The sequence below is a fragment of the Trachemys scripta genome, chromosome 2 (assembly GCF_013100865.1).
Source record: "Trachemys scripta elegans isolate TJP31775 chromosome 2, CAS_Tse_1.0, whole genome shotgun sequence".
NCBI lineage: Eukaryota > Metazoa > Chordata > Testudines > Emydidae > Trachemys > Trachemys scripta.
Window position 1 is genome coordinate 250,321,345 of NC_048299.1, and position 25,516 is coordinate 250,346,860.

The following is a 25,516-nucleotide window of genomic DNA, read 5'->3' on the forward strand; positions in this document are numbered from 1 at the left end:
CCGGCCAGACTGTCTGGGTGGGTGACATCTGATCGGGACTCCCGGCACTGCTAGTCTGCACGGAGAGAGGACAGATGGGACTGTGGTGGACGTCGTCAACGGTCCTCGTCTCGAAGGCGGTACTGTGGTCGGTTTCGGCATGACCGTCAAAGCCTTTGCCGCTTGGAATCCTGCTCAAAGTCTCCGCCAAGGCACCTTAGCTCTGGGTGTCTATCGCCAGCTCCTCGCCGTCGCGAGTCCGCCCATCGAGATCGCTCGCGGAGCAGCTGCTACCCTTGGTGCCGTTCTCCCACCTCAAGGTAGCGGTCCCGTGGTCGATGTAGATCCCGGCATCACCACCACTCCCAGTCCGGAGGCAGCAGCGTGTCGTACGCCAGCCCCACCTCCGCTCAGTTGCCCGTCTAGCCAGCCCGATGGGCCGGCTCCGCCAGTGCCTCAGCAAGTGCAATGGCACTGTGTGTTGTGGTCAGCCCAGTGGTACCAGTGGGCACTGTGGTCTCCGGCGCAGCTCCCGGTGGGGGCTCACTCAGTGGCCGGGGCGTTGGAAGCACCATCGGCCTCCATCCCTAGGTCGCCAAGAAAAGGGTCGACGGGCCCCGCTTCCTCGGTACCGTTCCCGGAGTCCGACCAGGTGGTGGATCCTCCGGTGCCGGCCAACACCCAAAGCACCACACCAGCCTCCTCGCCCTGTCCTGAGGAGCTCATTGCGGCTCCGTCCCGCAGGAGGACTACCGGGCCCATCAAGACTTACTAAAACGGGTGGCAGTGAGCTTCCATCTCCAGGCTGAGGAAATGGAAGAGCCCTCAGACTCCCTGGTCAATGTGCTGTCCCTCTCGGCACCGGGCAGGGTGGCCTTGCCACTCCATGAAGGGCTGGTGAAAATGTCAAATGCCCTATGGCAAACACCAACCTCGTTGGCTCCTGTCTCTAAAAAGGCAGAACGCAAGTACTTTGTACCCACTAAGGGGCACGAGTATCTGGATGCTTTCTGGAGAAAAAATTATTCGTCGTCAAGCTTCCAGCTGAGAGTAGCAAACCATCAGGCTCTCCTGGGTCGCTACGAGTTTAATCTCTGGAGATCCCTCCCCAAGGTCGAGGACTCCCAGGAGCACAATAGAAAGGAGTTGAAGGTGCTCGTAGAGGAAGGGGCAGCCGCCGCAAGGGCATCTCTGCAGGCCACTTCAGATGCAGCGGGCATGGCCACACGGTCCATGGCCTCGGCAGGGTCCATGAGATGGGCGTCCTCGTTTCTGCTCTCTGGGCTATCCAGCAAAGCACAGTTGTCAATGCAGGATCTCCCTTTTGCCGGGAAGGCGCCGTTTGCAGAGGAAATGGACACAAGGCTGCACGGCATGAAAGACTCCCGCACAACCTTTCAGACCCTGGGCCTCTATGTCCCTGCCCCAGCAAAACCCAAGTTTAAGCCACAGCAGGCTCCCGCCCAGGCCGCCCTCCTGAAATACGAGGCCGCCCATAAGAAGCAATGGGACTATAAGAAATGCCCGCAAAGACAGTATCAGCCTGCCCCCCAGCCTGGGACTTGTAAGGGCAAGCAGGCGGGTAAAAGGCGGTTTTGACAGGATGATCGGGGGTACCCCGCCAATTTCCAGCAGGGATCGACCCCCAATAAAGCTCCCTTTTTCCAATCGACTGTGTGCATTCCTCCCGGAATGGTCACGGCTCACCTCAGACCATTGGCTCCTCAACACCATCTCCTGAGGTTACACCCTCCAGTTTACCTCCTACCCGCCCAACCATCCCCGGCCCCCTTCCTCTTGGGGGACCCATCGCACGAGGCTCTGTTCGAGCAGGAGGTTGGGAGGCTCCTGGAACTGGGAGCAATAGAGGCGGTGCCCAAGAAGTTCCTGGGCAAGGGGTATTACTCCCGATATTGCCTTATCCCGAAGGCCAAAGGGGGGCTCAGACCCATACTGGACCTGCGAGGTGTGAACCAGTACTTGGTAAAACTCAAGTTTCGCATGGTTTCCATGACCTCCATCATCTCCTCCCTGGAACCCGGGGATTGGTACGCGGCCCTCGATCTATAGGACACGTACTTCCACATCCACATATTTGAGGGGCACAGGCACTTCCTCCATTTTGGTGGGACAGAATCACTACCAATTCACGGTTCTCCCGTTTGGTCTGTCCACTGCCCCTAGGGTCTTTACAAACTGCATGTTGGTAGTAGCGGCCTACCTCAGGCGCCAGGGGGTCCAGATATTCCCCTATCTGGACGACTGGCTGGTCAAGGGCACCTCCCGGTTGCAGGTGAGGGATCATGTAGCACTCCTGTCCACATGCAATGCCCTGAGCCTGTTGGTAAACAACGCCAAGTCCACATTAGTCCCGGTCCAAGGCATAGAGTTTATCAGGGCGCTCCTGGATGCAAAGTCGGCCAGAGCGCCTCCCTCCAGACAGGTTAGAGACCCTGAAAGGGCTCATCAACTCGATCGTAAGGTTGCCAGTGACGACAGCAGGTCCTGCCTGCAGCTGCTAGGTCACATGTCTGCATGCACGTATGTGATCCGCCACGCCAGGCTCAGGATGAGGCCCCTACAACTCTGGCTGGTCTCGCAGTTCTCCCAAGCCATGGACAGGTTGGACAAGATCCTCACCGTGCTGAACTGTGTGATAGTCTCCCTACGGTCGTGGTCCACACTGGGCAACATGCTCCAAGGGTCTTGTTCAGGGACAGGATCCCGTCCGTGGAGCTGGTGTCCGATGCATCGGACCTGGGCTGGGGACTCCATGTGAGGAATTTGCAGACCCAAGGCCTGTGGTCTCCGCAAGACCTGACCCTTCACATAAACGTCAAGGAACTCAGGGTGGTGTGGCTGGCGTGTATGGCCTTCCACTCGCACCTGAAGGGCAAGGTAGTCAGGGTTCTCATGGACAACACGGCCCTGATGTTCTATATCAACAGGCAAGGCTGGGCCCGATCCTCCGCCCTCTGCCACAAAGCCCTCAGCCTGTGGAACTTCTGTATAGCCCACGACATCCACCTAAAAGCCTTTCACCTATTTGGGCGCCTGGAAGGTCAGGGCGGATCGCTTGAGCAGGGACTTTTCCTCTCAGCACGAGTGGTCCTACACCCGTAAGTGGCCCTCCAGCTTTTCCAGAGGTGGGGAACTCCCCAGGTGGACCTATTCGCAACCCGACAGAACCGACGATGCCCCTGGTTCTGCTCCGGGGCGGGGCCTGGAGAGGGGCACTATCTCCGATGCCTTTATCTTGCCCTGGTCAGGCCAATTCCTATACGCCTTCTCCCCGTTCCCACTGATCAGCAGGGTCCTAGAGAAAATAAAGACGGACAAGGCCCGGGTTCTCCTCATTGCCCCGGCGTGGCCCAGGCAGCACTGGTACGGGATTCTCTTGGGCCTGACGGTGGCTCTACCATGGCCGTTGCTGCTCTGCCCAGACCTGCTCTCTCAGGACCGGGACCAGGGCCGTCTCCTCCACTCCAACCTGGCAGCTCTTCACCTCACGGCGTGGCTGCTTAGTGGCTAGGTGGCGAGGAGAAGACCTGCTCAGCTCTGGTTCAGCACGTCCTCCTTAAGAGTAAATGGCCCTCCATTCGCTCCTCCTAAATGGAGAAGTGGTCTCGTTTTGCTAGGTGGGTGATGGACCAAGGTGTATCCCCAACAGCTGCCCTGATCCAGCTTATCCTCTATTACCTCCTCAGCCTGAGGGCCCAGGGCCTGACGCCTTTGTCAGTCAGGGTGCATCTGGCAGCCATATCGGCGTTCCATCCCGCTGTGCAAGGACACACGGTGTTCTCCCATGCTATGACCAGCTGGTTCCTTAAAGGGTTGGACTGGCTTTACCTGTATTCTAAGCCCCTGGTCCCGCAGTGGGACCTGAATCTGGTGCTGGCTCGGCTTATGGGGCCCCCGTTTGAGCCGCTGGCCATGTGCTCCTGGCCTCACCTCTCATGGAAGGTGGCCTTCCTGGTTGCTATCACGTCAGCCAGGCGGGTCTCGGAGCTCAGGGCCCTGACCTCTGAGCCACCGTATATTGTATTTCATATGAACAAGATCCAGCTCCGCCCATACCCCATGTTCCTCCCGAAGGTCGTCTCCGCCTACCACATGGGTCAGGACATTTTTCTGCCAGTTCTTTGCCCCAAACCTCACACAACTAACGAGGAACACCGCCTCCACACGCTTGATGTGAGGCGGGCTCTGGCTTTCTACCTCGAGCGAACCAAGCCGTTCAGGAGGTCCTTGCAGCTGTTTGTCGCCTCGGCTGAGTACGCGAGGGGCCAGCCGATTTCCACTCAGTGGCTGTCCAACTGGATCACTTTGTGCATCTGCTCCTGTTATGAGCTGGTGGGTGTTCTCCCGCCGCCTATTGTTAGGGCACACTCGATGCGGGCGCAGGCCTCGTTGGCTGCCTTTGTGGCCCACGTCCCCATTCAGGACATTTGCAGGGCCGCCACATGGTCTTCTGTTCACCCGTTCATCTCGCACTATGTGATAGTCTCCCAAACCAGGGACGACGCTGGGTTCGGCAGGGTGGTACTCCATCCCGAGAACTTGTGAACTCCTACCCACCTCCAGCAGATACAGCTTGGAATCACCTACTGTGGAATGCACATGAGCAATCACTTGAAGAAGAAAAGACAGTTATCTTTTCCGTATCCGGTGTTCTTTGAGATGTGTTGCTCGTGTCTATTCCACATCCCTCCCTCCTTCCCCGCTGCCGGAGTTGTCTGGCAAGAAGGAACCAAGGGTGGGGGGAGCACGCAGCTCCCCTTATACTGCGCCAGGCAGGCGTCACTCCAGGAGTTGCGGGGGGGGGAGAAACTTCCGGCACCGGTGCACGTGGCGAGTACGCACACCTACTGTGGAATAGACATGAGCAACATATCACGAAGAACACCAGTTACGGAAAAGGTAACTGTCTTTTATTTACCCCTTCACATAACACAAGAACTAGGGGTTAGCCAATGTAATTAAGAGGTAGCAAACTTAAAACAAACATAAGGAAGTACTTCATCAGATAAGGCATAGTCAAACTGTGGAACTCATTGCCATGGGATGTTGTGAAGGACCATAATGATTAAGCGTTCAAAAAAGACTTAGATAAGTTCATGGAGGATAGGTCCTTCAATGGTTATTAATCAAGGTGGCCAAAGATGCAATCTGTGTGCCGGGTGTCCCTAAACTCCCAACTGCCAGAAGCTGGGACTGTACAATGGGGAATGAATCATGCAATTGCTCTTTTCTATTCATTCCCTCTGAAGTATCTGGTATGGGCCACTGTCAGACAAGATTCTGGGCTAGATGGACCATTGGTCTGACCCAGTCTGGCTATTAAGTTCTGATGCTAACCTTCATACCATTAGGATGCTTAAGATTGTCAGTTTCTGCTATTCAAACTTGTGTGTATGTGATCTTGGAAGCATTTTATAATACAACATTTAATTCATGGGAAATGGAGAAACCACAGAAGGATTTTTAAATTATTTAATTTGTTGTGTCCAATATTATGTTGACTATCTGATTCTCTTTGTATTTCCATATGTTTGTGTGTAACCATAGAGCTACCCCAATGTTGGAATCAGATAAGATACATGGAATATAAATTTCTCTCTGAGGGCTAGTCCACATATTCTCAGTGTGGGTTGTTGCCTTTCTCTAGAGTCAAAGCCAATTGGATGGCTGACAAGGCAGTTTTGTTCTGCTTCTTCTAGCTACTGGCAGACAGTAAATCCAGCACCTACTGTGAGGGGGTTTATTTATTTATTGGGGGGGGGCAGCAAGCTGAAGAGGTTGTTTCTGTTGTCTAGAATTACCACAGCAGGATGGGGAGGGAGGTCTGACAGCCAGGCAGTGAATGTTTTTTGAAGGATGGCTGAAAAATGAATACAGCTGATCAGCTGCAAGTGGCAGTTACATTGAAGGGGACTGCCCTGTGTGGGGAAACCATAAGTAGGACCAACCAAAACAACCACAAACAGAGCAAGGAGCTGCTGGTTGGTCTTTTTCACACGTGCACCCTACGACAGCATGGGTATCATCATTCCTCCTCCCTTCTCTTGTTGAGCAATTTGGTCTCCTTCCCTTAGCCCCAGGGGAAGTTAGGAATTTTGCATGGCGGGTGGAGGGAGGGAGAAATTCCCACTTGGGCTAGAGAGCTCCTGAGTTTGGCATGAAAAGTGCCTTTACCTCAGACGCTGTCTTCTTGTGAGCCCCAGGGAGCAGCTGAGTGTCCCCTTACAGTCATTTTGTCCACTCTGAAAAGTAAGTCAGTAATGCCACAACTGTCCGGGTAATGGGTTTCAGATTGGTAGCCATGTTAGTCTGTATCAGCAAAAACAACAAGGAGACCTTGTGGCACCTTAGAGACTAACAAATTTATTTGGGCATAAGCTTTCGTGGGCTAGAACCCACTTCATCAGATGCAGGAAGTGAAAAATAGAGGAGGAGGTATAAATGCATGAAAGGATGGGGGTTGCTTTACCAAGTGTGAGGTCAGTCTAACGAGATAAATCAATTAACAGCAGGATACCAGGGGAGGAAAAATAACTTTTGAAGTGGTGAGAGTGGCCCATTACAGGCAGTTGACAAAAAGGTGTAAGTAACAGTAGGGAGAAATTAGTATTGGGAAAATTAAGTTTAGGTTTTGTAACACTGCTCAATGTGGGTTACCCATGCCCACTACAACCAGCATGGGAGAACAGCCCAGACATGGAGGAACAAGCAGGTGGTAAAGGGTTTCTTGGCCCACCAGTTATTTGCAACTAATTTACTTTGCATGTGTTAATAAGATCTGAGTCATCCTTATGGAAGCCTGTCTTCCTTACCCTAGGATTCAGTGAGACAACATGGCTCTTTTGTAGCACTGCCTGGCTCACGTAAGTGCTTTGGAAATATTCAGGGGGTTGGTTATTATTCGGGGAGCTTTAAACAAAATAGTGACAGAGTCCTCAGATAAATAAACAAATTTAAAACGTGCTTACAGAACCTGTGATCTGTGGATGTTATTGTGATCCTATGGATCTTTTTTCTGGCTGCTCCTCTTAAGTGTGGAAGGGGAGACAGGAGCAATCTAAGCCCAGAAAGGGGAGCTAACAGTCTTCTGCAAAGCAGATTCCAGCACTAGAAACTACCCCTGTCTGCAGTCACAAGAAGTCTGATGAGCAACACCTGGGGAGGAGACTATTAAAATTAAAGGACCAATGCCCCTCTCATCTTCAGACAGATAAATCCTGGATGTGGTTCAACAAGAGTACATAATAGAATTTTTCAGTTTCTGAATCATCATTTTCTCCCTTCTCCACTATCCTCAAATCCCCAAAAGAGAGAGGAATAATCCATAAATAATCTTTTGCAAATCAGCACAAGAGTCTTGCTATGGAGATATTCTCCTGGTTGTATTCAATCTTGTTCTGGTACCCAAGGAATCTGGTGATGATAGAGGCGCGTTGGACTTAGAACACCTGACCAAGTTCATAAGGACGACTAGATTCAAGATGGTCCTGTGGCACCTTTGAGACTAACAGAAGTACTGGGAGCATAAGCTTTCGTGGGTAAGAACCTCACTTCTTCAGATGCAAGTAATGGAAATCTCCAGAGGCAGGTATATATCAGTGTGGAGATAACGAAGTTAGTTCAATCAGGGAGGGTGAGGTGCTCTGCTAGCAGTTGAGGTGTGAACACCAAGGGAGGAGAAACTGTAGGAGAACACTTCAACCTCCCTGGCCACACAATAGCAGATGTAAAGGTTGCCATCTTACAGCAAAAAAACTTCAGGACCAGACTCCAAAGAGAAACTGCTGAGCTCCAGTTCATTTGCAAATTTGACACCATCAGATCAGGATTAAACAAAGACTGTGAATGGCTATCCAACTACAGAAACAGTTTCTCCTCCCTTGGTGTTCACACCTCAACTGCTAGCAGAGCACCTCACCCTCCCTGATTGAACTAACCTCGTTATCTCCACACTGATATATACCTGCCTCTGGAGATTTCCATTACTTGCATCTGAAGAAGTGAGGTTCTTACCCACGAAAGCTTATGCTCCCAGTACTTCTGTTAGTCTCAAAGGTGCCACAGGACCCTCTGTTGCTTTTTACAGATTCAGACTAACACGGCTACCCCTCTGATACTAGATTCAAGATGGAAACCTTGAAGTCAGTTTTGCCAGGGGGATTACCGGATTACTTTACATCAATCATCTTGAAAGAAGACTGCTTTCATATGCCAGGTCACCCATTAAGTACACAGGAGATTTCTGTGATTCGCTCATGGTACCAATCACTTTCAATACAAAGTGCTGCTTCTCACATTGTCATCTGAACCTAAAGCAGTCATGAAAGTCCTTGTCTGTTTGGTGGCTCTTGTCAGGCAGAAGTGAATACTGATGTATCTTTTCCAGTATGATGATCTAGTCAGAACCCGTCCGAGGAGTGGTCCACTCAGGTACCTTAGACCATAATCCAAATGTTGCAACAACATGGACGTATAGTCCCCCCCATCTTAAAATAAGGGATAGAAAGCTCTTTTCCAGTTCTCCTGATTATCCCAATTTTTGATTATCCGATCTGGTCCTGGTCTTACATAGATCAGATAAACCGGATTCTACTGTAAATTTAAAGCACATTCAAAAGCAACTGCAAGAAGAGTTGGTTGTGCGCATTGAATAAATGACACTGTTACTTCCAGTAAGATTTAGTTAATAGTTAATGTTTTCATTTTTTCACCAAATGTAAAAACTAAAGCAACTGTTTTCTAGGATCTGATTTCTAGGCAAACTGATTTCTAGGATCCCTAGAAATGAGGTATGGTCTGGGCTCCATTTTGCTTACTGTCTGGACATTCGCTTAGGGTTTTTGGCAGCCAGAGTAATTTAGAGCTTTCAGAGCTCGTTAATTTACATAGAAATACAGGTTAGTGCTTGAATGGCTTGCCACCCTCTGCACACACCTACACCTCCTGAGTTATTGGCCACAGTTTAGGATCAAAATATTTGTTTTATTTTATTTTGTTTTCCTAACTTGACTGTGTTCTTTTTGCATTTTAAAGGCTTCCTTCTGAATCAACTTGAAGTGTGGGATTTGGGGATTTAGTCTCTCTGAGGCTGTGTATTTTGGTTTGTTCACTATCCCTTTAGCTAAACTTGGCAATTTATACCTAATCACGTATCCAGTGTTTAGGAACCTAACAGTTCCATTAGTTCATTAAATATACTACAGCAAAATATACAGCTATTTCATCCTGTATGTTTTATAACTCTAAAATATTTGATAAACATGAAGCAAATTTTAGAAATGTAAATAAATCTTAATTCTGCATTGATGAATGCAGAAATTGGCTTCTTGAAATGAAAAGTAACTAATACACTTACATTCAGTACATAAGACTGATATAGGTCTAAATATATACATTCATCTTTTCTCTTGTGAATGTTTTTCCACTGTATATTCTATGTCACTTTATTGCTATCTGGTCACATTTTGTAAATTGGGAAAATGGATTTTTTTTTTTTAAAAAAGGGGGTGAGGTGGAGGGGAAAGAATTCCAATCTCAGACTACAGGTAAAATATGTCTCTCTGATGCATGTGACTGGTGTACCTGGCCCTTTGTGACCCCCTTGATGGAGGCCACCTAGTAGGCCTACTCCATCCTACTACACCCCGCCTAGGAAGGAGCAGCGAAGGTTGGTCTTCCAGGCCTGCCTAGAGAGGTCTTGTGGAAATAGCCAATCAGAGCCCAGCAGGTGCAGATTAAAGGCGCTTCAGGGGCTTAGTAGGGCAGTACCTGCCTGGGACCAGAGGGGCGGGGACCACTAGTGACGGGACCAAGGCTTCTTTAGAAGGCCAAGCAAAGGGCTGAACTTCAAGGGCCCAGAGACTGGGCTGAAGACCCTGGAGGGCATATAGTGTGAATTCTTAACTACCCCAGAAGGGTTCGTTTTTGACTGTGACTTGGCTGGAGGGCCAAGCTACTGAAGACCTATATAGTGAGACTAGCAACCTACAGTGGGTGCCAGAGCAGGAAAAAGATTGCAGTATCACACCCAGCTCCTAGGAAGCCCTCATGAGGTGAGTCATTCCCTCCCCCCCCCCACACACATTACAGTGCATTTTCAAACATAACTGAAATTTCAGTATGTACTGTGGGATGGGGGGGCGGGAAGAGAAGTAGAAGTAGTCAAATCTGTGTCTTACTCGTAGGTTTTATTGTTCCATGTGTATAAGTGAGCTTAAATATACTGAATGGTAGCAAATGTTTATAATGAAAGAAAAGTATTTGCAGCTAATACAGGCTGCATTGGATCAATCATCCTAATATGTAGTTGGTTAATTGTATGGTTCAGCTTGTGGAGTAGAACTTGACAGAACTACCTGCTTTTTTTCCCCTTTATCAATGATAGGTTCTGCTCCTATGAAGGAGAAGAGAAGACATCGATTTCACAAATTCTTGTGTCTCAGAGTTGGAAAACCTATGAGAAAAACATTTGTGTCACAAGCAAGTGCATTAATGCAGCAGTACGCACAGAGAGATAAGAAACACGAGTACTGGTTTGCTGTTCCACATGAGAGGTAAAGAGTAATTAGGTTATCAGATAAATATTTTCCCCGGCATCATTATAATCTAATTTACTTTCCTCTACGCTTCACATAATCATGTATAAGTAATTATACCTTCCTTGTAATAACACAAGAGGCAAATCTTGCCCTTCTTCCACAGCTGTGGAGAGTGTGTGGGGACACAGGATTAGCCAGGGTAGGTGCAGGCCTTTTGCTAATGTGAGGAGAAGGGTTTTAGTTCTGTGTACCTTGTAATAATGCTGGCATGCCCTGTTCTTTCTACCTGGCACCTCTTTTAATTAACCAAACTGTGCTACTAGCTAACTTTAAAGACTGCATCCTTGGTAGGTCATGTGGCTGGCTGTCATGGCATATATCAGGATGGAGAGGAATTCAGATGGACTCATATCCATCCTGTTGTGCGAGAGATATGGGATCAAGGAGCAGATTATTGGTAATGTAGTGCTTGATGTGTACGTGGCACTAGCACCTTATAGTGGGGAAGGATGTTAAATGTTGGAGGCTTAAATAAGCTTCTTGTAGACAAAGTGAATAACTTTCTATTTTAAATACTAGTTTCTTACAATTGTTGCCAGTTATTCATTGGCATTTATTAGCTAGCAATCTTGAGACACCAGTTATTTTGAACTGACATGGCACTGACACTGTTCCCATGCATAGGCAGGTAGGATTATTTGAGGAAGCTTTCATTGTCATGACCTATTTTGCCTTGTTCAAAGTGGAAGTTCAGTCTCTTGTGTTGTCTATTGAACATCTTTTCAAAAGCACTAAAATTCATTTAGAATAAAAGGTTAACTTAAAGTTTAAACTGAGCACTGTTTAGTGGCTTTTGATCTCTGGGAACAGTTACAAGGAAGACGTAGTTGGAATCTTTTATAAGAACTTGCTGGTATGCAGCAAGTGTGATTTCTGATCATCTAGTATCAGTTTCGGCAGGGTTTCTTTTAAGGAGAATAAATTAAATAAACTTCTGATAGACACTTCCATCTCTTTGGGCCTAATCTTGTTCTTTGTGCTGACTTACAGTACATAAGCTAGCCACAAGGGAGGTCCCCCAGGAAGGGGAGAGGGAGGATCCCATTCCACACCATAAAGCCTCAGGGCTGCTATAATCCTCAAGGCTGTTATGTTCCTGTCCATAGTGGTGAAGTATCATTGAAGTTGTGGTATTTCAAAGCCACTGGTACTATCCCCCAAACTTCCCTCAGTCAGTGCACAGGGAACCCTCATAGAACACAGTTCTATAGCATGTGGGGGATAGTAACTTCTTGTGCAGTCTTCTGGGATCATGCTCTCCCAAACTGTGAAAACACTCCACTGTTTCTGTAAAGCCTATAGGAAAGAGAATAGGATTTGTTACTTAATGAACTACTACTACTAGACTATTCTGTCTGTATTTCGGGATCTTGTTATATGCACAACTTCTGCTTTCTTTCTTTGTGCCAGCTAGTAATGCTAAGTAGAATATGAAAACACTCAGAAGTGGTTTAGGCTCAAAGTGTAGGTTTTATTTGGGGCAGAATGAGGCAAGAGAGATGCAAACCTTTCTATTCGTATTTGGTTTAAACCTCCTGTGAGTCTGTTTAAGCAGTCCTTTTGTATTTTTAGAGATTGGATATTTCAGTGGTTGGTACTATATAAAAACTCTTAGAATGAGAACTCAAACAGTATTATTGTACTACTGTATAAGAATGGAAAAAGTAAAGCTGACAAATTTAAAGCTGGTCTATTTTCACTGTCCAAGTTTAGTGAAATACCAAAAGCAAACAATAGCATAATCAACAGATTCTCAACCATGTTTGTTTCTATAATCTCAGATAGTGGTAAAGCACAAGGAAGTTGTGGGTTTTTTTTACATGCATGTGCAATCCTTGATAAAGTCAACAACTAATAGGTTTTGTTTTAATTTGTGTCATTACTTGATTTTGTTTTTCAGGACAGAACACTTGTATGCCTTCTTTATTCAGTGGAGCCCAGAAATGTATTCAGAGGATACTGGGGAGTCTATTAGAGAGCCTGGGTTTATAGTAGTAAAAAAGAATGAAGAACCTGAAACTGGTGATTGCACTAATGAAGCTGCTTCTAGAGAGTGGGAGGTAAGGAAAAGCATTGTCAGCGGATCTTTTCTTAATTTTTCAATAATATTAAATGTATTGAATTATATTTTTGATACAAGGAAAGGTGACTTAAATAAGTTGAAAACATATATAAAGTACTTCATATATTTAATACATTTTGTCAATTCATTAACTAGAATTATTCAGTTGTGTACTTTTTAATTTGTGCCACCCTAACACTTTACCAGTGCGTTACAGTTTGGGTAACATTTCACCAATTACGAACCTGCCCTTTTTTTTTTCCATTCAACAAGTTGTATTTTGGAATACACAGTAGGAGACTTTCCAAAAAAAAAAAAAAAAATTGAAGAGGTGTAAATAGAGCAGAAGGTACAACCTTTGTACAAAATCTATTTCTTTGACAAGAAGGCTTACCTTTGTTTAAGGAAACTATACCAGAGTAGACTGTTTCAGTATGTATTAGGTGCACGTGCATGTACAGAGGATCCTTTATAAATTGTAGGGAGTTTTTGTTGGCTTAACTGGGAAAACCTACTTTTTTAGATTTAATAACATGTAGAATGTTTATTTTAATATTAAAATATTAATCCAATGTATTACTGTTAGAATGCATATATGCTTCTTTGTAATAAACTCCCATGTGCATCAGTGTACATTGTGTGTCTATGGACACGTCTTACATGTGCAACAGTTAACATATTATTTGTATGTTTTTTAAGTGTGCATATGGAGAAAAATCTCTTGTAATTTTCGTGTCCAGTCAATAGTTTGTCTAAAATTGAAGTGTCATAGCAAATTATTGTACAAGAGTTCAATATTGTCATTTGAAGCAAATGTATATTATAGAAGTATCCATCAGCATCACTTAATTTGAGTCTGTGTGACAATTATAAACTCGCTGTCAATCTTGCATCAGGATCTGCTGTATTTTATTGTTGTATATTGGAGTGCGAAAAATCCATCTTAATTTTTTTTATAATGCCTTTTTTAATGCTAAATACTTAGACACATTTTTAAAAAGTTAGATTTACTTTAGACTGAATGTGGATACCAGTTTTCTTCTCTAAAAACTTTTTATCCTGTTTGTTTTTAAATTTCTGAAATTAAGGATTATAAATGAGAACGCTGAGGTCCATAATTTTATCAGAAGCAAACTACAAACCACTGCTTCTGCAGCATATAGGTCTTGCGTGTAGGATTTCATTGCTACATTCAGAACTTTAGCTTAGCTTCATACATGCATATGCTGCATAAAATCAGACTCTCTCATTTTCAAACCTGTACCTCTGTTACAAAGATATATTGGTGTCCAAGTATTGTGCTAGTAACAAATTGCAAGAAAAAAGCATGTGTAATAGACTGAAAGTTCCAAATTGTACCTTGAAAATTTGGGGCCCAGATTGAAAAGTGTTTAATATACAATGTTTTTGTCTTGGATTGGATAAAATTTCCAATATACCTCATTTCCTTTCAAAAGAAAAATGTTGCAAGCAAAGAATTTGGATAGGATTAGGAAATGGGTGTGGGAAGCTTCTTCTATATCAGTCCCAAAGAATTTTTTCCAGCTACCTACAGTATGAGCTTATCTCTTTAGAAAGTGTACTGTTTCAGTAAAAAAAAAAAAAAAAGTCCTAATGGGGAGAAAATGTGATGTACAATATCTGCAACTACCACTGATCCTGTGGTAGATCAGGAATGCTATCTCAGATTTGACATCATTGCTTTGATCCATAGTATTGCACAGTATAAAGCATTAAAACGCTCTTTAAGTGAAATAATTCAGCTGTATAATATTAAACACTGCACTAGCTTATAAGAAACTGAGTCACTAGTGTAGTGGTGCTTAGTTCCACTCGTTTTTAAATCAGTTAACTTTACAAACAGTTGTAGTATTGAGCATCACTACCAATTCACAATTAAAAGATGGTAGGTGACATTCAAAAAATGTCAGCTGTGTGTGGGATACCTTGGATCTGTTTCTCTGTTTTCTCCCAAGTGTGTGTCTGTGATGCACAGGAATCTACTGTTTAGGACTCACTAGTTTGGGATTACTTCTGTCTATTGCATCTATCACTGTGGCAAAGCAGTGTAGAAAGTTTTTATTCATTCGGGTCTTAAGGCTTAATTCTTAAGGCCCATTTCTGTGAAGCCTACAGGAAATTAAAAACCAAGGACATGTCTACACAGCCCTGCAGTTCTGACTAAGGGGAACACCAATAGGCAGTATGCATCAAAATGTTGTACTGTAACTCCCCCATCTGGCTGCTGCGTATGCAAACTTAAAGGTCCCGAGTTTGTACTGATATCCTTTTCAAAGAGGACTAACATGCCCTATGACAATTTTTATATTTCTTAGGTAAGAAATAAAACTCTGCTTCCATGTCATGTTCCGAACAAATGCATTATCTTAACATTATGTCTGCCCATCCTTCTCACCCCTTCACTACTGCCTTGTCATGAGAAGGGATTATCACATTTTAAAAGTAGTTTTCAGGTTCATCAGGTCAGGGATATTGTTTTCATCTGTATTGTGATGAGCCTAGCATACTTTTGGGAGCTGCAATAATGCCATAAATCTATTACCCTTAGTAATAAGGGAAGTTTGAATTGAAGTGGGGATTTTTTTGTATCAATGTTTATAGGCATACATGCTTGTGATCGTGTTTATAGATACAAAAGTGTTCCTGCATAGAGATTTTCTCTAAAAAGGTGCTTTACATTTGCATCTAAGCACAGTCAGACTAGACATGAGTCTAATATCTTCAATCAAGTAGTTACATAGTTGCCACTGAAAACACCGTCTTCCCCAGTGGTTCACAATGTAAACCTGGGTGTTTTTCAGGTCTGTTGTATCTGTGGAGACTGAGTTAGCTATGTTCTAACCTGTGTATGGGTTTATAGACTATAGATTTCGGAGAGCCTGCTGAGTTCATGAAATAGGTGTTCATGTGTTTGCAGTAGCTTTTGCTACTCTTAGGTGTGATGCTTGTGTGTTGGTCAAAGCCTCTTTGAAGCAATTGAAGACCGAAAGAGTTTACTATAACCTGGAGCTGTGAAAACATGGATCATAGTGCCATAAAAACAGGAAAAGACCCTCAATCAGTGCATTCCAGATTTCTTCTGTGCCTGATTGCAAAGACTCTAGGAAGCTTGCAGAAGATAAATGTTAGCTTGAATTCTACCATAATCTTGAACGCTTGGCTTAAGTAAAGTTAAATAATTGGTTAATGCATGATTTTTGTATAAGCTTCTTCAAAATTGGCTAGTAACACATTCTTTAGGGCAGGAGTCTCAGACTCAATGTACTTTAGGGCCAGTGCCAGTCCTCAAATCCTCCCAGCGGGCCAATGTCACTCATGCCGCCCAGAACCCGCTCCCCAAAAAATTCCACACCCCACCTGCCTAAGGCTCTGGGAGGGAGTTTGGGTGGGGGAAGAGGTCTGAGGTAGGAGATTGGGGTGCAGGCTCTGGGAGGAAGTTTGGGTACAGAAGGGGTGAGAGGTTGGGCTCTGGGAGGGAGTTTGGATGGGGGAGGGGTCGGTGTGCAGGCTTTGGGAGGGAGTTTGGGGGCTGGGTGGTGTGGAGAGGGTGCAGGCTCTGGTAGGGAGTTTGGGGGCTGGGGAGGTGTGGGGACGGGCGCAGGCTCTGGGAGGGAGTTGGGGGCTGGAGGGGGTGTGTGGGGAGGGGATGAGGGTGCAGGCTCTGGGAGGGGGTCAGGGGTGCAGCGCTTACCTGGGGCTCCAAGGCGGGGCGGGCCGAGGGGCCCCTGCATGCTTCTGTCCCCAGGCACCACCCCCACAGCATCCCATTGGCAACAGGGACGCTCGGGCAGGGGCAGTGCGTAGAGGCACAGCCCCACCCTGGGCCGCAGGCAGGGACCGGCAGCCAGTGGAGGGAGCAGGCAGACACCGCTCAGCTGTGCTGCAGGGGCCCCTGAGGGGGGAGCGCCTGGGGATGGCAGATGGGGCCAAGGGAGAGACCTGGCCCCAAAACTGCTGAAGCCTCGCAGGCCACATTGGGGAGGTTTGTGGGCCGCAGATGGCCTGCCGGCCGGGAGTTTGAGACCTCAGCTTTAGGGTGTTTTGTAGCATGCCTTCTTTTTTGATCTCTCTCTTGCTGTGGAGGTCAGATATTTCTCTACCATGCCTATAGTGCCTTTTTCATAGGAAAAAATATCCTGTATGTCACTTAAAGCAGATAACCTTTATTCTAAGTTCAGCTTATGAAAGAAAACATAGAAGCAAAAGTGCTGTCCTTTACCTTTGATCCTTTAGTATTTAAGTGTTTATCCGCAAAAAAAAAAAATTGTAACTACTACTTCTGCGAGTATTGTTCCTATGGGTACTCCACTTCAGATGCACATGCACCTCTTGAGCCCTAGCTTGGAGATTTTCCACTGAGCAGTGTCTGGCCAGTGTATGTGCTCTATACAACCTTGTGCTGCACTCTGAGGATATATTGGACTGTGCAGACAAACCTCCCTTGGTTTCTTCTTTATCTGAATGTCCAACAAGAACAGTCTGAAGCAGAGTGGGGAAGGAGGATGAGTAGTGGAGCACCCATAGGGGGACACATCTGGAAAAACCAGTTAGTGTGCAAGGCATTTCTTCAAGTAGTGTCACTATGGGTGCTCAATTTCAGGTGACTCCTGAGCAATATCCTCATAGGATACTCCAATCGAGGGCTTGAGAGGCACCTGAAATGGAGTACCCATAAGTACATACATCTTGAAGAATCACTGTTACTGCTCAAGGTGAGTAACATTATCTTACATGGAAGGCAGTACTAGCCTTGCACTGACAACACTTTCTGGGATTGTTGACTACAAACTTCTTGAGTAAACCGTTTTCTTTACATATTAAGAATCTTTGTTCATTTAACTTTCAAGTGGTGGTGTTCTTCTACCCTTTTGTAATTCCTTGTCTTTTTCCACTGCCTTAAAAACTTAAATGTAAGGCTTAGTAGACTAGTGGACTTGTTAATTTAACTGAGGAGGAAGAATCTTTATTTTAGTAGTGTCTTTTCTGCAATTCCTGAATTGTTCCCAAACCAGTTGAGGCCAGAAATCCTACTTGGGTCTGATTTTAATTTTAAGTGGTTGGAGGGGAGGAGGGTGGGAAACTTGGGAAGGCTTATCCACACCAAGGCTCTGACCTTTCCCCACTTACTGTTGCTATCACTGCCTCTGCTGAGCTCTTTTCTCAGGGTTGCTCCAAAAGCTTTTGTATGTCTACTTACAGAAATATGGTAAAATAGGCATATACAAATATCATGCACAGGATTTTGAAATGCATCTTGGGACAAGGCGATAGTACCGAGAGCAAATATATTTATTTAAAAATAGTTTATTTTTTTAGATAGATATGTGCACACACCTGTAATATAGGGAAAAAATGTTCTTGCATTCTATTGAAATTCCTTCCCTGGAGGAGAGGGTGCGTTTTAAGATATAAACATCAAGATGTGTATATATACAAGTACTCAAAGTGATCCGATCTCCAGAGGATGTAATCAAATATCAAGTAACCACCTGTTTTTGGAAATGTCCGGAATTGGAACTTTTCTGAACCCACAGGTACAATGAAATCTACTTAAGGCACAATTTAATAATTATTAATAAAAAAAAAGCTTTATTTCATTCTGGGAAACATGCCAATTCTGTTTACCAGCTCTTAAAGAGATGTTTATAATTTTGACAATACTAGCTAGGAAGTGCCTATCTGAACTTTAGGAATCCGGAGTGGGGGGAGGAGGGGAGACCCTGGAATGATGTTTAAGAAGCTTCATTATTGCTATAATAAAGAAAGCAATTTAATTGTGTAGTTTCACCATAAAGGATATGTACCATAAATCTTAGTCAACTTTCATTTTATTTATTTAATTAACTAATTAGATCCTATTTTTTTCAATCTTGAGAAGAATGTCATATTTTGGTTCCAATGAATTTAATCTCCTAGTCGTTGGAGCTTCCTCATGGAAATCAGTGAAACTACTAGCATAATTAAGGGAAGCAGGACTTGGTCCATCATATTCTTTTGACTAGTTGAGTTGTCCTTGCAATTTATTGGCGGTAGCTTTCTCTGTTCAAATACCATGTCTGGTTTTATTCAGGTTGTGATCGCATTTTTTTAACTCCTCTGTTCTAAAGACATTCTATAAAGTGTACTTCAAAAAATGGATGGCAATATGGCCTTACCAAGTTTCATATGTTGCAGATGCTAGACACTGCTTACTGTAGGCTGCACTAATAGGAGTATAGTATTGGAACTGTCATTCTGGATTACACCCATCGTCCATCTAGTATAGTATTTTGTTTCTCATTGCTGGCACCATATGCTTCAGAAAAAAGTGCAAGAATTCTCACATTAGGCAGATCTGGGATAATCTGCCTCCCATGAATGTCTCCATTGTCATTTCTAATAGTTTCAAACATGAGCTTTTATCTCCCTTCCAGTAACTTCTTTGGCATTACGTGTTGTTATGCTGGCATTTGAAAGAAATTAAACTGCTTGTGTTGACTGCTGCATGAACAGTTAAGCAACAATCAATCTGCAATATCATATTTCTAAACATTGAAGAAACTGCTATTTTAAAATGTATATGTAAAAAAAACAATGCATACAGTTAGTCTGGAGCAGAAAACACAACAATTGTAAACATAATTACATAAACTGTGATGAAGATTGATACAGAACTCTACTGCAGAGGAGAAGTAGAAGTAAAAAAAAAAAGTGTGTGTGGGGGGGATGGGGAGGAGGGAGTATTGCAGCCATATCCTAGAACAGACACTGTAATGTCATAGGAATAAAGATAATGTACTGTTTTGTAACTTGATTGTTGATTGATTTGGTAGAATAATGTTCTGCCACCTGGTACTGCTCTAGTTTGCAAGCTTAATTAACATGAAAGACTGACCTCTGCAGGTGGCTGGCTGAAATCCTAAAGCACGAGCATAAGACATAAACTGGAAGTGTGCCCTAAGGCTGTTGAGCACTGCCATCATAAGCACCCCATCATACAGTCGCACTCATATGTTTGTCTAGCTCTGTCTTAAAACTAAGTTGTTTGCCTCCACAACTCCTATTGGGAGGCTGTTCCAGAACTCTGTTCCCCAAGGGGGTATTAGAGTGTGTATTGTCAGAGGAGCACCAGCCAGCAAGTAAGAACATAGAGTTGGACAGTTCATGTCCAAATCCATATTATAATGCATAACTAAAGGCCCAATATGAAACAGATCAATAAGTATGTTGATTTAGAAAGTTGATGGATTTGAATTTCCCTGGTTTATTTGTGTTTTAGAGGTCTGAAGCTCCCATCTGTTTGTCCATTTTTACTAGTTGCCTTGTGTAGTTCTGAAATTCCCTTCTACGTATCAGGATTATAGAACAGAAGATTTAATTAACTATATTTTTAAGGGGGAAATTTTTCAAAGGCACTATTAGAAAAATCTCACACTAAATCAGTATATGGTATGTCCTCGCTCTAGATTTTTATTGTATGAAGGAAGCTTCCATGCATACAAGTATATGTCCTTATCACTGACTATGTCAAGAGTTTTGTGCTATCTCACATCTTTAGTATAGATTTGTCTCTAGTGTTACTAATGAGGTTGGCTATGTTAATGAAATGCAACTGAAGTGTCTGTTCATCACTTTCTAACTATGATTTGATCAAGGCCACCCCATTATGAAGAGAAGAGAGACTTGATATTGTGATGTCTTTAATTAAAAGCACATGGTGCCATGTCTTCTCTTAAATGTTCCTAGAGTATGCCACAAGTAAACAGTTCAGTGATCAGAAGTCTCTTTGTGCTACTGGCACAATCTTTCAGTGTTCAGTCTAGATACAGAAGGTCACAGACTTTATAATATGTGAGATTGTTGTAAAAGTGATGTCAAGCTTTTAGAGAAGGACTTTAATTAGCAGACTTGTTATTGGATAAGGCAAAACATTTTACTTTTTGAACTAAACACACAGTCCTTTCTAAAAAATCCAGTAATCCTGTGGCTTTGTCTTCCACTAAAGCAAGAATCTGTCTTACTGCAAAGCAAACAAATGCTGGGGGAAAATATGAGGTTCAGCATTTGCTGAGAACTATCTCCTGCAATGCATGTTCAAGAAGCAACAGTCTGTGGGAGACAGTGCTTCTCCATTGGAGCCATACTTTTTGGAAACTGATGTGCTGGAGTGTTGTGTGTCAACAGTTCTGTGACACCAGTATATCCATAATCCATGAATTTTGGGGGCTAGTGTTGACACAATCTGTCCTCATAAAGAATCTGAGGATAAGTTTTTAGAGCTTTCTTTCACTGGAGGGCATTATTTGGCTCATAGTGTAGTAACTTTTGATATTTGCTTAATGGCAACTACTGTGAATCATCTCATTCATTAATTCTTTTTGAAACACAGCTGTAGAATGCTGTGAAGACTTTTAGGATTCAGAACTGAGGATTTGATATAATCTAGTCCTGTAATGCTCCAAGTAGTACTGGACCCATTACAACTTTATTATTTGTATTATCATAGCACTTAAGAGCCCCGGTCATGGACCAGGACCCTACTCTGCTAGTTACTATATGCCCCAATCTTGTGACTTGTTACATGTGGATATATTGTTGCACTTACACTGAGCCCCATTGAAGCCAGTGAGGCTTTATGCAGGTGCAGCATTTACCCCTTGCACAACAATAGGCAGAATAGAGTCTTAATTTTATTTTTAATACTACATTAAAGTTTAAGTCGACAATTTTTTCAACTTTTTAATATTTAAAAAGAAAACCTAGATCACTCAGGTATTGGAGAGCTATCAGATTGATTTTTCTTTTTTGTTACAAATGCCTTTACATTTATGAAAAAATGACTCTTGGAATTTCTGCATATCTGAAATTTGCAGCCCAAACAAAAGGAAAAAACTTACAACGAAAGGCTCCAGACTCAGCTCGATGAATAACCACCTCAAAAAGCTATTAGGAGTAAGCAGAGAGCCTATAGAGAATGGGAAATGATTGATCAGCAAAGAAAGTTAAATCTTGGAAGTTATGAAATGTAGGAATAAAGTGAAAATTACTAAATGTAAGCTAAATTAGCTCCTGACAAGGAAATTAACTAAAAAAACACTTTATTTTAGATAGAGAATAAGAGAGGATGACATTGGGCTGCTATGCAGTGTAGACAGGAAGGAGATTAAAGATAGTCTAGGTATTGCTCAAAAGCTGTATGAATACTTTGCCTCTGTTTTCAATAAGGATGACCATATGGAACATGGGTATGAAGGCAGGACAGCTGATGGAAATAGAAATGGAAACAATCACCCGTCATGCCTTCATGGCACCGCATATAGGTCCCTGCTGACTCACTGCCTCCTCAATTCCTTCTTACCATCAGTGACAGTCGTTGGAGCTGAGTGTCTCTCTAGCTTTGGCAAGCATTTCCCCTAGTGATTTCTGTATCTTCAACCTGCAAATAGTTATAGTTAGTTTTTAGTTGTAGTTAGTTTGTATTTGGGGGTTCCCTGCCACCCCAGTTCGTTCCTTTCTTTGGGCTCTGGGCATACCTCGACCCCAAGGGTTTAAACCGTGCAGGACCTGCCACAAGCCCATGCCAAAGGGCAATCCCCACAACTCCTGCCTAAAGTGCCTGTGAGAAGGACATCAGATTGTTGCAGGATCTGCAAAAGGTATTGCCCTAGAACTAAAAAGGAAAGGGACTTCAGGCTCAAGCACCTCCTCATAGAGGCAGCCCTCTGTCCCCAACCAGCTATGGGCCAGCAGGACACGACACCCAACACCTGTGTGTGGGGCGCATTGGCCTCCGTTAGAGAAGTTACTGCACTGAGGAAGGACTCTTCGCACAGAGACCCAGCAGCACAGCTCACGCTCACCAGTACATTACATGAGGCACAAGAAGAACGATAGAGGGCACTCGTCCATGGTGAGAGCAGCCAGAACTGACAGTGCTAGTGGTGTGCGTCCTATGCAGGGGCACCCGGTGTCTTGCAGGAAACGGCACCAGGAAACGGCACCATCGACTTCAGGCCTGCAGAGGGGTCTGTCGAGTGTCAAGTGGAGGAGATGGAGTTCCCTTCCACTCCAGACACATTCGAGGCAGCTACGAACCTGATTGCTATAACGGCACCTGCAAGGCGCGGCGGCATCCAGAGACAAGCCTGCAATGATGTGGCACCGGTCACTGACTCTGCAGCACCGCTGTGGTCTCCTTATTCGGAGTCTCCATCAGACTCAGAGGCAGAGTCCTATTACTCAAGGCGCAGCTGGCACCAGTTGAAATGGCGCCGCTATAGACAGGAGGCAGGCCAAGCTCCCATCCAATACCGGCATGGGATCTGAACCTGGTGCTCTCCAGGTTAATGGAACCTCCCTTCGACCCTTAGCAACATGTTCACTCCTCTACCTTTAATGGAAAGTAGCATTCCTGGTGGCCAGGAGGATGTCTGAGATCAAAGCCCCCATATAGTCTTCTACAAAGACAAGGTTCAGTTGCGGCCTCATCCAACCTTCCTGCTAAAGGTGGTATCTCAGTTTCACATAAGTCAGGACATTTTCCTTCCGGTGTTTTACCCTAAGCTACATGCCAACAGCCAGGAACAAAGACTCTATTCCCTTGGTGTGAGGTGGGCTTTGGCCTTCTATATTGAAAGGACAAAACTGTTCTGGAAGTCTAACCAGCTGTTCGCCATAGCGGACAGGATGAAGGGCCTCCTTGTATTGTCCCAAAGAATTTCATCGTGGATCACATTTGGGCATGTTATGACCTAGCAAAAGTGCCAGCCCTGATGCTAACAGCTCATTCTACAAGGGCGCACAGGCCTCCTCAGCCACTTGCCTGGCACAAGTCCCTGTACAGGAGATTTGCAGGGCAGCAAGTGGGTCCTCAATCCACATGTTCACTTAGCATTATGCCATCGTCCAGCATGCCAGGGATGATGCAGCTTTCGGCAGAGCGGTGCTCAATCAGCGAATCCATGAGCTCCGACCCCTCCTCCAACGGTCTGCTTGGGAGTCACCTACTTGGAATCGACATGAGCAAGCACTTGAAGAAAAAATAGATACCTGCCGTCGTGTAACTGTTCTTTGAAATGTGTTGCTCATGTCCATTCCAAGACCCACCCTCCTTCTCCTCTATCGGACCCTCCGGCAAGAAGGAAGAGATTTCTTGCTAAAACAGCATAGGTGACTAATGCCAAGAGAGGGTTTGCGGCGAAAAATCCCAACCAGAGAGAGGTGCCTCCCTGCATCCTGGACTTAGGTCCCTATCTCCAAGAGAGGGCTGCTGCTTAGTGCATATCTCTCTGCTTGGCATCTGTCATTGACTATTTTAGGCAAGGAGTTGCCTAGCTTACTGGTCTTTGTGACTCCCATTCTAAAACACCCGTGTCTCGCCATTCATTATGTAGGGAACCTAGGCAACCATCTCAGGTATTGTGACGTGATTTTCTAATCCTCTAAAAGTAAAACATGGTTGATGTTCAGTATCACCATGCTTAAGTTTCTCTGTGAATCTATCCCATAGATCCTACATTTCTCTTCATTCCTCACTCTAGGTCTGTGGGTGTGCAGATCTTCAGCAAAATGCACTCCCTGTCGCATCTTATTTCTTTTAATGATGAGGTCATAATACCTTTTGACAAGTTGGATAATATTGCCCCAGCAGAGTGCATGAAATCTGAAAGCAGCAGGCTTCTTTTGACAATGAATATGTAACTGGTACACAACACTTTACCAAACTTTGAGATTGATGCTGATGTATAAACCACAAAAATCTCAGCTTAATTTTCTTTTCTTTTTATTTATTTTGTCTTTAGCTGTCAGTTTGGCACTGTTCTCTGCAAAATAGGAATATTTACCCAATTTATAAGAATTTCATTTGGTGACAAATTGACATTTTAGCATAAAATGCTCATTAGAAATGTGTAGATACTGTCATGTACTATTATTGCATTACCTCTGTCGCATCACTATCTTTTAAAAATGATCAGTGTTTAATCAGCAGTCAACATGTGCATTCACGGGCATGTTTTTAAAAGACTGATCTGCATTGGAGGATTAGATTCCTTTGTTCTTTGAACTCCAGCAGTTGTATCTGCACATGATCCATACTATCATTACTGCCAACTCAATCTCTGTAATGGCAGAGATATGAATTGCTGGGGTAGGCTTGGCAGAAAGTGCTGTATACAGATGCAATAAGATGATATCTTTAATCCACGACTATTATTAAAAAAAAAAAAATTGAAAACACATGTCACTGTCCCTAAAAGCCCACCCATGGGAAGTTTGTTGCTCTTAGATGCAAATCAGACATTAATATTGCAAAGTAAAAACATACAAATATTTACATTTTGTTATTGTAACTAAAACTGCAATTAGAGGTAGTTGATCTTAACTCACTCATAGCTCTTTGCATCTTCACTGCTGAGTTGAGTTTGGGATTACATATGTAATATGAGAATAGTTACAATCTCTTCCTTTTATGCATTCTGTTATGGGGGAACTGGTGCAACCCCGATATTTAGGTTGCCTGTTACTTTTTTAGTAGCTCTGACGTCTCCATTGCTTGCAGCAGTCCTTTCAAATTTATCAGGAAGAAAGTCCCGGGGCTAGAAAAGAGCTAACACTCAATTTCATGGGACCAAAAAAGAGCAGCAGAGTTATAAAACTGTTGAAAAGTTGTCATTTTCCTTCTCTTATCTGTGTCCCCAGGAAAACCTTGGCAGCAAGACAAAATAAGTTGTTGTTAACATTTTGAAAAGCTGGGCATAATGCATCAGCTCTCAATGGACTGGGAATGACTGGCAGCAGTTGTAGTGGAACAGTGGGGGAGAGCCAGCCAAGCCATACTCCTCATCCCCAACCACAC

At 44.3% G+C, this 25,516-nt stretch overlaps 1 protein-coding gene across 6 annotated transcripts in view; it reads left to right on the forward strand.

Moving 5' to 3' along the window:
• Window positions 1-25,516, forward strand: part of OXR1 (oxidation resistance 1) — a 509,161-nt gene that overhangs the window by 429,478 nt on the left and 54,167 nt on the right. For all 6 annotated transcript variants that reach the window (XM_034763479.1, XM_034763478.1, XM_034763477.1 and 3 more), the window contains 2 exons: window positions 10,385-10,553; window positions 12,499-12,658. In XM_034763479.1, coding sequence (XP_034619370.1) covers window positions 10,385-10,553; window positions 12,499-12,658 — 329 coding nt within the window. The remainder of the gene's footprint in view (window positions 1-10,384; window positions 10,554-12,498; window positions 12,659-25,516) is intronic.